The sequence below is a fragment of the Rhagoletis pomonella genome, unplaced genomic scaffold (genome assembly GCF_013731165.1).
Source record: "Rhagoletis pomonella isolate Grant_MI unplaced genomic scaffold, Rhpom_1.0 Rhpom_scaffold_02982, whole genome shotgun sequence".
NCBI classification, from domain to species: Eukaryota; Metazoa; Arthropoda; class Insecta; order Diptera; family Tephritidae; genus Rhagoletis; species Rhagoletis pomonella.
Genome location: NW_023461536.1, coordinates 10,989 through 25,064, shown reverse-complemented (window position 1 = coordinate 25,064; position 14,076 = coordinate 10,989). Strand labels below are relative to the sequence as shown.

General features: G+C 34.4%; 1 protein-coding gene across 1 annotated transcript; it reads right to left on the bottom strand.

Annotated features, from left to right (window-relative positions):
* Positions 1 to 2,644: 2,644 nt before the first annotated feature.
* LOC118753872 (TNF receptor-associated factor 3-like) lies at positions 2,645 to 10,318 on the bottom strand. Its single transcript, XM_036488744.1, is given in 7 exon segments — positions 2,645 to 3,345; positions 3,446 to 3,561; positions 3,629 to 3,746; positions 3,748 to 3,910; positions 3,976 to 4,124; positions 4,191 to 4,607; positions 10,242 to 10,318. Coding segments are annotated over 6 exon segments (1,197 nt in total). The 5' UTR covers positions 4,533 to 4,607; positions 10,242 to 10,318; the 3' UTR covers positions 2,645 to 3,036.
* Positions 10,319 to 14,076: the final 3,758 nt, after the last annotated feature.

Sequence of the window (14,076 nt, the reverse complement as noted above, 5' to 3'; positions counted from 1 at the left end):
GGTTCGAAAGTAGCCGGGCGGTTAGAGGTCTGCACTACCAATCGGTAGGACCCAGGTTAAATTCCTTGTCCGGCCGATAGCCTTTCACAACGACCATAGCGGTTATAAATTATGTATAGCCGGTATTTTTTAGCATTATTTTTTGTTCGGAAAATAGCCGTTATTTCTTGCTTGAAAAATAGTCGTCATAGTTCTTATTTTTTTGCTCAGAAAATAGGAGTTACTAAATGCACTAACGAAATCGTGTAATTTTAAATTTTGACAGGATGATCAGTTAAAAAATTTTTGGTGCAACCGGGCATAAATCTGGCGAGAGCGGCGAAACATTGACAGATAGTATGTTTCGGCGTTTATTCGCTCGACTTTCAGAAGTGGCAGACGCTCATGTCTGAAAGATTAATCTCACTGAGGTGATAGCGAGGGAAGCAGTGTTCTGTAAAATAACCAATGAGAATTCGGAGGTCTTCCTTGCCTAAGTTAGGGATTTTTTTTGTAGCCTCTTTAGATGGTTAGTTAAACCGCATAGCTTGCCTGGGACGAACAAATTCAATCCAGTGGTTGTTTAATTGTTCTTTGTCTGTTTTGTTTTTGTTTTCGCTCGGAAAACTGAGGTTCTTCTCAGGAGACTTTTAATAGTAATACCCAATATAACCATTTTTTAATATTAACGATTTTTTATTGGTGTCCCATTGCATTTTTCGGGGTTTTTGGGGGTGTTTTGCGGACCTATAAATTATAGTTACTATCAAGGCGTATCAGTACAAGGTGGTGTTGATTGAACAGCTGGTAGGATATTTTTGTCTCTACACTAGTACAGGAGAATGTCATCCAAGACGAAATGGCGCAACTGCAGGATGTCAACAAAACCAAGTGACGAAAATTATTTCCTATTTCCTTTCGTTTTGGGATCCAGATGTACCAAAAAGCAATAACAAAATACACGGGACTTTTACTTATATGCAATTGCCACCACCTTGTATGGATGCGCTTTGGTTACTATGAAAAAGTGGTTAATGGTAATTTGTGGTTTTATTGAACAAGTTTTAAGACAGTTTTTTTTTCTAAATTTTATTATCGCAGGAAAAAATTCCGCCTAGTCTTAAAAACTATTCACACAGTGGTTATTTATGTAAAAAGAATATGCCAAATGATATTAACTTCAATTGAAAACTTGAAATTCCTAATATGTCTAAACAGCCCTTTGTTTTGTTATCTTTATTGAGTGCTCCCATCCAATTGGTAAATAATTTACTTCCTGCAGAATCAAGATCATTTAAAAACAAGCCATTTTCTCCGAAAACGCAAAAAATCGCAACAAGAAATTGACATATTAAACCCAGAACTCTTCGTTTTACAGTGTTGGCAAATGAAATTTTTCCTTCTGTACGAAATATGTATACATATACAAAAACTGTACTTTTTGACTGTAAATTGTATCGACTTTTTAATTTGCTCATATGTTTTCTTAAGAAACATGCACACATACATTCCCTTCAAAACCTATCTCAGCACGGAAAAAAACTAGTTTAAATATTGATGTTCAACCAGTTTTTTAACCACCACAACTAATTGAAGATCTGATTTTCTTCCTTGGAACGAACTGTTTACTTTGACATAGCGATGTCCTAGGAAGCAGTCAATTATCCTGCATTTGATTTCGACTACTTTAAAATGCATTTAGCTTAAATCACTTCAAAGTCAGTACTTTTCGTTCTCCACTTCACAGATGCTTTTTTATATTTCCAAGACACAAAAAAAAATTATTAAAATTTTTTCAAGGAATCGGTTTATATAATATAGTTTTGTTAAAAAAACAAAAAATATCGAACGAATAATTAATTTATCAAAAACTATCAGGCCTATCGAATAGAAATGTTGATTAGCTTTCATTTGCGGTATTTCGTATTACGATTGTTTAACTAGTTCGTAAAATATGCGTGATTAAGTGGAATCACTCTTTTTTTTTCCAGCAAAATAACGGTAAATTGCAAATATCTCGGAAAGTTATTTATAGAGAAAAAAATTTACTTGATTATCGGAATCACCGAGCGATTCTACATAGGACTTTGATAGTGGCATCTGGTGAAAAAAATAAATAAAAATTTGTTATCCACTGTTATCGAAAATATTGCTTCTATTGAAGTTGATTTCGACATTTTGTTTTAAGATTTAGTAGAGAAAATATTCTTTAAAAAAATTTCTTAGGAATGGGAAGCTGATAGTAGCCCTTATGGTATGTGGTATGTGGTATTTCATTCGAGACATTTTTAAAACTTGGAAATGCAAATTCGAAAAGGTCAAAACAAAAACAGAATAAAAAAATTCCCCTTTGAATTTTTAGAGTTATTTGCTTTTAGTATTCATCACAAAATTGTACTAAGAAGTTTTGCGTAGTAGTAAAGTACTATATTGTGAACGAAATTGTATCAAAAAAATACAATTGTACCAAAAATGCAACACTGTTTAGTAAGTTTTGAAATTTTTACACATGTACATATATCTACAGCTGTGTGGTAGATTGACCTATCTCATCAGCGGGTTCGAAAATACCCTATTGAAAAAATATTTCAAGAACATTCTACTTCACAATTTGGTTGAAGATCGCCCTATTTCAGAATTTGACTGAAAACCGCCCTATCTCAGAATTTGGTTACGGAACGAGATACGAATCTGTTATTCTTGATTCCAGTCTATGAACTTAAAATAAATTTGTTTCTCTGTTCGCTTTATTACTTCTTTGAAACTGTGTGTTACAAATTCGTAAAGAACAAAATTTTTTTTGTAATTTTCCTTTAATTCTTCAAAAACTTAGCGTTACAAATTTAGATAAGGTACCCTAAACTATTTTTAATTGTGGCACAGAAATGTTAATTTTTTTTAACTTCTATACAATACTAACTTATGTACTAACTACCCTGAGCAATTATGAAGATTTTCTTAGTTTAAAAGCTTTTCAAAATACCTATGCAAACCTACACTTTAAATACTAGCTTGCCACACACAGTACTTATTACTAAACCCACTTGTGGTCTAACATCATTTCAGCACTCGCACCTCCACAAACAAGCAATCGTTACGCAAATAATTCCGACTCATTACGACTTTGTGTGGTATGTGGAAATATTGATTGTTTTGTATGAACTCATCGTTCTTTTTGCGCACCAATATCGTTTTCACATAGTCCTGTGCCTCCTCGTTGCTGCTGTACTGATCACGTATGATAATGTCGGCTTGCAGGCGGCAAGGCCAAGGTAGCAGCGCATCATACTCGCCAGCTATGACATTGAGACATGCAATCAAATTGCGGCCCTTCCAAGTGCCCTTTCCATTGGGGAGTATATCAAGCTGTATGTGAAAGATAAAAGCGATTGATTAGTAGACCTACACACACACACACACACACACGCGTGCGGAGGGGGTGTTACATTGGAGGGCGTCAACTTACGCGCAATGCATAGCCATATGGCTTATTCGAGAACATGGCGCTATGCAGTATTGTTTCATATTGCTTCGCTTCCTCCAGCTTCTTTGAGTAGTCTTTGATGCGCCAGACCAAGTGACCTATGCGACGGGGAGTGAATTGGAATTGGAATTTTTGTGGGTTTTAGAGCAGGTTAACTTCTATTACCTCTCGAGTTTTGTATGTTAGTGAGTCGTTGTTGTGTCGCTAAATGATTTTCCAAATCCGCTAGCGTTTGCATGGTTTGATGCAGCTTGGTGTCCATTTGTTTCACTATGCCCTCCAATTTTTTCGCAACGCTCCTCCGTTTCGCAAACAATGTTTTTCATGCTCTTCACTTCCACATCCATATTCACCTGTTTGGCATTCAAGTCGCTGTTGGCGACAAATTTGGTCTTCAAATCGCCGTCGAGCACATTTAAAAATTCTTCGATTTCGATGAATTTATCGCTGTAATGAGTAAGTTGGATTAGTGAAATTTTGCTTTGTTTGTTAAGACTTGCGAATTTCATTACAGATTCTTTTTCTCATTTTCCAAAATCATCTCTTCCAACTTCATGGTATTGTCATTCAAATGATTTACATGGTCTGCCACTTCTATAGATAATTGTTGGATATTCTTTTGCAGCACATCCATTTCACCTTGTATATCGGCTTTGACTTTCTAAAGAGGCATTAATTTGAAAAACTTATTTAAACCCTGCAACTATTTATCACTGTCTCCGCTTACCTTTATCATTTCGAAGTTCGCTATGTTGTCCTTGTATGCCTCGCCCACTTCAAATTGTCGTTGCACAATCTCTTCATTGAGCAGCGATTTGATGCCATTCATATTTTCATTGGCGTCCTGTTTCCAATCTTCTAAAACCTGATTGTATTTGCGCAAATTTCCCACATCTGTAATCAAATGCAATCGCTGGCCAATCTCCTCGTTTAGCACCGAACGCAAAGCGCTCAAATCCTTTTCGAGTTGCGTCATCCGATTATCGACGAATTGATCGAGCCGTTCTTGACTATTGTTTAACTGTTGTTGTGACTTGCCGCGCGGACACTCTTTCAGATGTGTGCGCATACGTATGCGTGGCACGAAAGCGTTACAATGGTTCGGACACTGTTCGAGTACTTGGCCGCAATGGATGAGATGCTCCTGGGGGAGAAAAAGAGAAACGTACGTAAGTGGTAGTGAGTGTATGAAAATAGGTAATTTTTTTTATACAATTAGTCAGTGACTACAAAAAGCGCAATTTTATTCAAATGGCACTTTAACTTGCAGTGTCCTGTCAGGTAGCCTGTATGAGTTCTTAAACCCTCCCCGCTAAGTCAGGTAGGATCATTCATAACTGCTTTAATTGTCTCAGTCCCTTTTTGACTTCCGCCAGTGGGCAGAAATCTGAGATTCTTTCCAGCTCCTGAGTAGGTATTTAGTGTGTCCTTTATATGTACCGAAGAAAGGCTGCGGACGATACACGCGAATTTGGGCTCCACATTTTGCAAGACTAACAGCCCTTTCGTTGCCTTAAAACTAGGACTGGGTAACTCAGTGAATTTTCGCGAGTTGACTCAATGAATCAGGCTCATTTTCATGAGTCAGCTCAGTGAGCTGGCACTATTTGACACTAAGAGAGTGGTTCCCTGTGCTGGCGAGGCGAAGGGAATAAACCTGAAGTTTTAACTTTAATATGTTTTAAATAAAACAAATTTTTTTTCTTAACATATTTTATATACAGCTAACTATAACAACAAAATTCAAAACAGGGTTGCAAACAAGAACAGAAAACGAGTTTCTGCAAGGAAAAAAGGTGTATTTCCTTTAAAAGTTTTAAGTGATGCTTTTTTCGTATTTAAACGAGTGTGTTTTTTAATAGCATCATGGTTCTGTTAACATTTCCTAAAATTAGGAAATTAAAAAGGGTAAAAAATCAAAATTTTCAAAAAGTTCGGTCAAATGGTATTGGCGCTTTAAAATAGTCAAATTGTCCCTTTAAGCTGAAATTAGTCAAGAACGCAGAACGTATACTTAAACGCAGTCTGTATACGCAGAATTTTGTCGATTACTTGAGCCCTCAGTGTTGCTTACTACAGTGTTGCCACCTTTTCAACTACAATTTTTTGTGCTATAATAGATCCTAGCTAAATATAAACTACTTAGTTTTCAACAAAAAACTTTATTCAATAGTAAATTTCAAATATTTTAAACGTATTTTGAATAGGAAATTATACCCTTTTTACCATTTGCGAAACTGACGAAGTGGCAACCATCTATAGAAGGAAGAAATCAGCTGATACGGAAAAATCTAAATTCCGCAGATTTCTGCGCTACGGGCTACAACTACAGAAAAATTCTGCGGTGTTGAGTTTTCATTTACATGGCGCTCTGGTAAGACAGATCGTGTCAGCTGACTCGGGTTTACGTACCGGTAGGTTTACGTTCTTGACTAATTTCAGCTTTAGTCGCACAACAGCAACACTAGTCGAGGCAACACAGCCCTTAAAACTCTGTATAGGAGAAGTGGTTCAAAATAGTATTACAACTGTCAACAAGCCTTGGTGTGCTTTCTCAATGAGTGTAAGGCCCTTAGTGCTGCCTGACATAATGTGGCGTATTCTTGGTTTCGTATGAATCGAAAATATTGAAATTTTCCTACCACTTTTTATATAAAAATTTCAAATTTTCGAATTATACGAAAACAAAAATACGCTCCAATAATTATTCTGGCCCCCATTTGTGTTTCTAAATACGAAACATTTTTGAACACATAATTCGCTTGCGAGGACTACAGCTTATAATGTGGTTCAAAATGTGTCAATTGGCAGACTTTTCTGAAATCCTGATCCAAGTACGAAACGAAATGCTCAGATTGAAAGGGACATAGCTTCACTTGGTGTTTTTAATTGGCGTCAGTTACGAGGAAAAGAAACAACTGCCATGCTATAGCCCAAGAAGCATCACACTTTTACAAGTTCCTGCAAGGAAATTGAAATGACAATTTTCAAAATTTGTTTGCTACTAGTTTTATTATTAACCTTCAAAAATAAAAATAATACCCGTAAAAAATGTTTTTTTTTTGTTTTTTTTTTGTTTTTTTTTTGAGTAGAGACCATGAAAAATTATATGTGTGTCAAGAATGGGCATACACTACAGGCGCATACATATGGTTACCTTAATGTAGAAATGCCCTATCTAAAATGTTTGTCCTTACAGAGTACTTACAAAACTTGAGTCCTTAAGTTGGGAATTTCTTCAAAATCCGGCGCTTAATAAACACTGAAACAATTTATTGATGTAGTAATTTTCTTGCTTAGTTCTATTAGCGTTATTTGCCGAACCTTGTAGGTACTAAGCTGAATTTAGGAAGAAAATGAGTTAGGGCCTTTCTATATTAAGGTAACGATAAGCGCATATACTGCCAAAATAAAAGTAAACAAACCATACTCGGCATATCATTTAACTAAATTGGAAAAAGTGATAAGAATTTCAAAGCGCATTCCATGCTTATCACTTTTTATTGCTGTCAAATTTTTTATCTATGGAGGTTAAGTTTAGTGAAGCATTCACGAGCACTCCATCCACATATTAATAGCAATTTTTTAAATGCTTTTTGAGTTATGCGCGCAGCCGATGGACAAAATTATAACGAGAATCACAATGTACTGGGCACTTTGATGGATAAATAATATTTAGTAGGGGTATTCACACCGACCTTGTTACCTCAGTATTTAGCAACTTAATGTATAAATGACTCCGTTCTTGCTTTTCTTTTGCTAATTTATATCATTGTGGCGGTGTTTGAAATCACACCTCTTTTTGAATATTAATGCTCTTATGTTACATTTTCAAAATCTTGTAATTTATTAAAAAATCGGTATAGCATCTCAGAGTGCAGTTTGCAGTCGGCTAATGAAGTTGAGGATATTAGCGTCATATCTGAACTACACTTTCATTTAACAGCAACATTTAGGGACAAAACGTTACTAGAAAATACAAGTACATACTCGATACTTTTCGTCCGATACCAAGTAATTTTGGTATCGATACTTTTGAACCGAGTACTGAGTAGGTATCGGAAGAAAGTAACGGAACCTTCTGCAAAATTCTTGAAGGAAATGTTTTGAAAAGTTTTGTTCCTCGCTTGTAAATTTTCTACAAATGGACTTAGCAACTTTTTACTCTAAAAATTATCAACATAATTACTTCTCTTAGAAATATACCATTGTTACTCTGCAAAAATGCTGTTGAACAGTGTTATATTAAAGATGACTTTTATTAATTAATTAATTTGTATGTAATAAATTATAAAATAATTGTTTTTGATCTCAATTGCTTTCTCTTTGTACAAAATAAATATTTATTTATAACAAATGAAATACGTACATAAAAAAGAAGCAATTTCTTTTTAAAAAACGACTCATTGGACTTTGCACTTCTTTCTGGTTTTTTTGGGACGCCATCCTAGTAAAACATGATTTAAAACTTAAATTTTTCTTAAAAAGATAAATTAACATTCCATTTTAATGTATCGAGCTGCTTTTCTATCTATAGATACTGAAAATGGCCAGGCAGTTGGTGAATTTAACCAGATATCAACTATTATTTTTGAACCTTCATACATATAACAGCTGTAAGTGGGGAATTCTCGTTTGTGAAATTGAGAACACACGAATTCACTTTTACAATAAATTTTTGAAACCACACAGTTAAATTGAAACTGGAAACTGGGTCCACGGCTGATAAGGTTTGTTCTGTAACATATACTAAGGGTTTTCCGACAACAAAAAAAAGTAGTACAAAATAGACAAATTAACACCGTGAATAATCTACTTATTTCCTTCAGTAAGAGTTTTTATTTCCCTTTATAAAGCTCTTTTTGTGAGTAAGTAGTTCTCTAAAAAAAAAATCAATTGTTCTTTCATCTTCTGATTTCTCCCAGAAGATTAAAATTTGTTGCTATGAAACACTGTTTGCCAGTCTAACAAAAATAGTTAAAAGGGTCGTTCACAGCAAAACACTTTTCTCGAACTGCCAAATTACCGAGGTTTGGCTGAATACCCCTATTGTGTTTAACTATTTCTCCGACATTTTTCAAATGATAAATAGTTTCTGAGTATAGGTACTTATATAAGTACTTTGTTGGTAACAATTTTGAAATGGGTAAAGCTCCAAGGAATACAAATATCACAGATATCGATGTGAATGTTTAACACAATTATGCACAATTAAATTAGTTTTCGAATTTTCTTCCAATTAATGAACTACATATGTATGTATGTACATATGTATAGGTACTATAGTTACGCTGCTATCCGTTTGTTATTTTAACAAATGAACATAAATATTTAAATATACAACACCTGCATTTTTTACAATTTTATTACTTGCAATGTTTTCTAAACTTGAAATTTGCGTAGAGAAGTTCCAACTTACTTATAACCGTTCCATTTCTCAGTATGTACTAAAATGTGTAATACTTACTAATTAAAAAAAACAAACCACCGTTGGACACTCAATTATGACTAAAAAGCTACAGAAATGAGCCGCATATAGTCGCTGTGATAAATATCGGTAATGACTAAGAACGACCTGTTGAGGTGATTGCTAATTGATAAGCAGAAAATCCATTGATAATCGAAATCTAACTTGTGTAGATAATTAAGTAGTTATGAATGAGCTATATGTAGTAATTACATATGTTAAAAAAATAACATAAATTTAGTGTAAATAAATACATTAAATTATAAGTATGAAAGTGAATAAAAATTTGTTAGTCTGTTAAAGCATAAAACTATTGGCTATATTAGCTAGATTTTTGTCTGCTAGGATTTTTCTTTAATAAAACTAAAATGACTCAAGCATATAGCTGCATAAAGAAATGTTTTCGTTAGTTTATAACCGACTTCAAAAAAAGGAGGAGGTTAACAATTCGTCGGAACATTTTTTTTTATGTATGTTACCGCATAACTTTGGACTACATTAAGCGATTTCTATAATTCTCTGATAATTTTTTTAAGAAAATTCTGTACTTCAGAGGTGGTACCAATTTGGTTTAGATCCGAACCTTGGCTCATGAGGAAATTAACGATATTCCTAAATTTTTATACGTTTTGTTGTTTACTTAAAAATTACTTCTTTATAAATATGCACACGGTTTATTCTATAATTTATGCAATTTAAATATAACGTTGTCTAAATTTTTTACAAGTATTTTGTCATTAAATTCTTGTACAATATTGTGCTGGTTTGAAGTTACTACAAAATCCCTTTGATTTTTGATAATTTTTTTTTTGCCGCCGCTGGCACGTATTTTCTTCCATACAAAGTATGTTCGCAAATGTTTGATGTGTAAACATCTTAGGTCCCGGTATGTGAAAAATTTGCTTAACTTAGAAAACAATCTGTAACTGCTTCTTGTGTGGACAAATGAACTAGTACGGGATTATTTCGGGAAAATTTCGAGAATAGTTCTGGATCGTTATGATACATTTTTTCTGGATGTTGTGCATTTTTATGTCAAAAAGTTATTTATGCATATATCTTAAGGTCTCTAAAGGAACAAAATTTTCGATTTCCTTGAGGAAAAAATTATTTATTCTTCAAAATGAATTTTTTTAATGCCTAACTTCGGTGCAAAATTCTTTGTCATTCAACGACCCGCGGAATTTCAGCAACGTGTTCATAAAAAACACGATTAAAAATATATTTTTTTCTCTTAAATAATATTCGAATAAAAAATTCTTAATTACTAATTAGTAGGTTTTTATTGCCATATAAGCAATTATTGCTTACGGTAAAAGTTTGTGAGTCGAACCATTCGTTGCAGAAAAGACACGAAGATTTTTCATACTTAAGAACAGTCGTCGTACCATTCGATGGCAAAGTATTATTTGAGTTACGCGAATAACCATTGCCATTCATAGCCATGGTCTAAATAAGTTTCTTGCAAGAGTTGAATAATGAAACTTTTTTAACTAATTGACCTGTGAGTATATTTAATTTGAAGCAATTAGTCTGTGGTCCACTACACAACACTCAAATTACACATCGTCCTCCAACTAATAAATACGGCACTTCGTTTCGCTTCACTTCACTGCTCTTAATGATGACAATTAATTAGCCACTTCCAACTGGTTTACGACAATTAACTCAACTCAATTGGTTGAAGGCGGGCAGGTATGACACCGAAGAACCGAGTGTAAGATGAAAGAAATAATTATTGCCGCAATACGTCACTATCTCTACCTATTACCATGGATATTTGTTCTTTTTTTTTTGTGTCTACTACATGCACGAAGGTAATCTCATTTGACACGTTCTACTACTATGCGTAGCCACAATAATCACACTCGCGACTCGGCGGAAGCTGAAACAATTTACCAACGAATCGTTTAGCGAAACAACTCTTCGACGACTAAATTTCTCAATAGCCTACCAGCAATCAACAGGCGAATGGGCAAATGAATTGATCAAAAAAGTACCATTTAATAAGCGTTACTCGTACATACATATGTATGTATATGAAAATTTCATACACTAAAAAAAGAAGAGATAATAATAGCACAACTACAATAATGAAAAAAATTAAATTGTTATAAAAACAACAACCACGCTTACCTTCTATGTGTATGCGCAGCATTAATATCTGGCAAAAACGTTTAAACTTTATACTCACATTCACTTGCGCCTTCGTTATCAGCTGACACAACAACAACACCTAAAGTAAAGATAAAGATAATGAAAGTGTGAGTCGATGATAACTGTGTATTGCAGAAATATTCGCGTCCATGTGTACTTAGGTGAATATGTATTTTGCGTGCGTATTTAGCAACATTTTTGTATATAAAATGTATTTAATTATGTACTTGCATACATACATACATAAAGGCAACATAAATACAATTCACCTGTCGGCTCGTTTTGTTGTTGGGTTGTATGGCCAAAAGCACAAGCGGGCATGGCTCCTACTACTGGACTTTTTATGCGCTGCGTGGTAGAAATTTATTTTATAGACACTGCATATGCCACTATAAAGATTATCGTAGAGCAAACAAAGAGAAATTGCGAATTGATAACAACTTTTGATATAAATGTGTGGATAACAGCGGTTAGAGTGGGGTGTGGAACTGATGAGACAAAGGCTTCCACTATGTCGCTATCAAAAATAAGAACGTTGCTCGTATTTCCACTCGACGCTTAGACAACTGTCTATTACACTGTGACGGGTTGTATTCGAATTTTATGCACATAGTATGTATGCACATTAGGGTGGTACAAAAAAAAAGTTAAGTCGGAATTTTAATTCTCTACCCCCTACGATTGTTCTATATTGAAAAAATATACCCATTTTTTTATTTTGAAATCAAAAATTATTTAGAGGTCGCTCAAGGCAAGCAAAGCTAATACTTTTTGACTTCACAAAAAAATGGGGTATAAGTTTTTTCGGTACAGAACAATCCTAGAGGGTGAGAGCATTTAAATTCCGGCTTTACTTTTGCACATGCTTTTTTGGACCACCCTGGTATGCATAACAAAGACCGCTTTTTAGAAATGAATTAGGTATGTATTTTTAAGAAAATAAAGACAATGTCTGCTCTCGAGCCCTTACTCTGCGAATAGAGTCAAGCTAGTTAGTTTGAAAAGAAAGATCTTTTGTATTCTTATTGAGTCCATAACCCTCAATGTCAAAAGACTTTGGTAACCTAATTACTTTATCACAAGAGGTTCGACTATAGATACTTTTAAATGAAATAGTCTTTGTCTTGTATATGTAAAGAATGTGTTCTAAGGTGTCTACCGCAAAGTCGGCATTTTGACACTACTTCGTTGCATATGAAAATGAAATCGGTTATGTCGGACAGTAACTGGATATCTGCTCAATTTAATAGGAAGTCATCTTTCGAAAGTCTACAAACTCTAAAGCATCATCTGGGTCATCGAAAATGCTTTTTATTTTAGGCAAGGCTCAAGGAGTTTGAGCAGTATCCAGAGTCTGAGTATATATATATATTTGGACAATATATTTGCGAGCAACCGCCCTCTCCATAGTCTCTTATACAGATATTCGCACTCAATTAAACCTCACCACAATTGGCACCCTCTGCTAATGAAGTGGAGTGGCATTAAAACAATTTGTACAAAAGTCCATTAATCACATGGATTGAAGCGTTTCAAGTGCATGCCAATTCAAATTGCCAAAACACGTGATCCCCTAACATCGTTCATCGGACCAAGCATGTTGTATACGAATCAAATGCTTAAAGTATGTATGGCTTTTCCACGTTAAATTACACAGTGAATATATGTAAGCATGTATATTGTACGTAGTCATTACCTGAAACCAAGAAAAGGCGCCAATCATGTAGCAACAGGAAAAGGCGCCAATCATGTAGGGACAAAGCAACGAGAATCACTCCTTCGCCCCCATTAATGTCAAGAAAAGTCCACTTTTATTTTGTAATATGAGGGATTCGCTATGAGTGTATGCATTCAAATGTATGTATGTATTTACCTATGTATATACAGGTACATAGATACTTTTGCACCCATATGTGGCGCGTAAATTGTCTATGCATGTGAATGTATCTACCATTTTATCGTGCGGCGTTTGAAATCGCTATCCTTCCGCTATACAACAAAACAGTCAAGCAAAATGCTTTGTGCTGTTCATTTTATTTTCGCGCCAAAAATGTTAATACAACGGTATTGTGTATGCCTGTATGCCTGTGAAAGGATGCGTGTGTGGCCTTTGAACGCTCCTTTTAGTACAAAAGTGTGTACTTGAAGTCGTACTACGTTATAATTGTACTAAAAAGCTTAATAAAGCTTTTAATACGTAATGGAAGTTATTTAGAATAAGATTAAGTTACATTAGCTTTCGCATAGTAATATAATGTGAGCACAGTTGCCACTGTTGGTTGTACCATTGCCATTACCAATACTAATTCCACAACTACTAGCATTACTACTACCATTACCAATACTAAAATTGTGATTACTACAACAATCAGCATTACTATAACCAGTCCCATTACAACTAAAATAACATATCATTACTATTACTACATATTACCATTATCATAACCATAACCATTACCATCACAATAATAACTTCTATCGCCACTACCGTTACCATAGCCACTACCACTTCTATTACCATTATCATTAGCATTACTGTTACCATTACCGTTACCATTACCATCACCTATACAATAACCATTACCATTATCGTAAGCAATACTGTCAATAATACTATTAATATTACCATTACCATTACTATTATCATTACCATTAATTCTTAATTATAATTCCATTTATTTCCTCAGAGCATTCGATATTTGTTGTCATTGGCAACCCAAAAAAAAGCTTTCACAAGCTCAATTCCTTCGCATGCTTTCCACTGCATATAAAAACAAAACAAAACAAAACTTTGTTGTAAGCTCAAGCGAGCGCATGGTATTTCAAGCAGTAAACAAAAATAAAATATAAATAAATAAACATTTTACAAACGCAATGTGAGTGTGTAACGCCAACAGCAGCGGTAGCAGCAACAGCAACAAATGCAACAACAAACGCCGAAAGTCACAGTTACAACCGCATCAATGGCATGACGGTGCGGCGTGTAAAA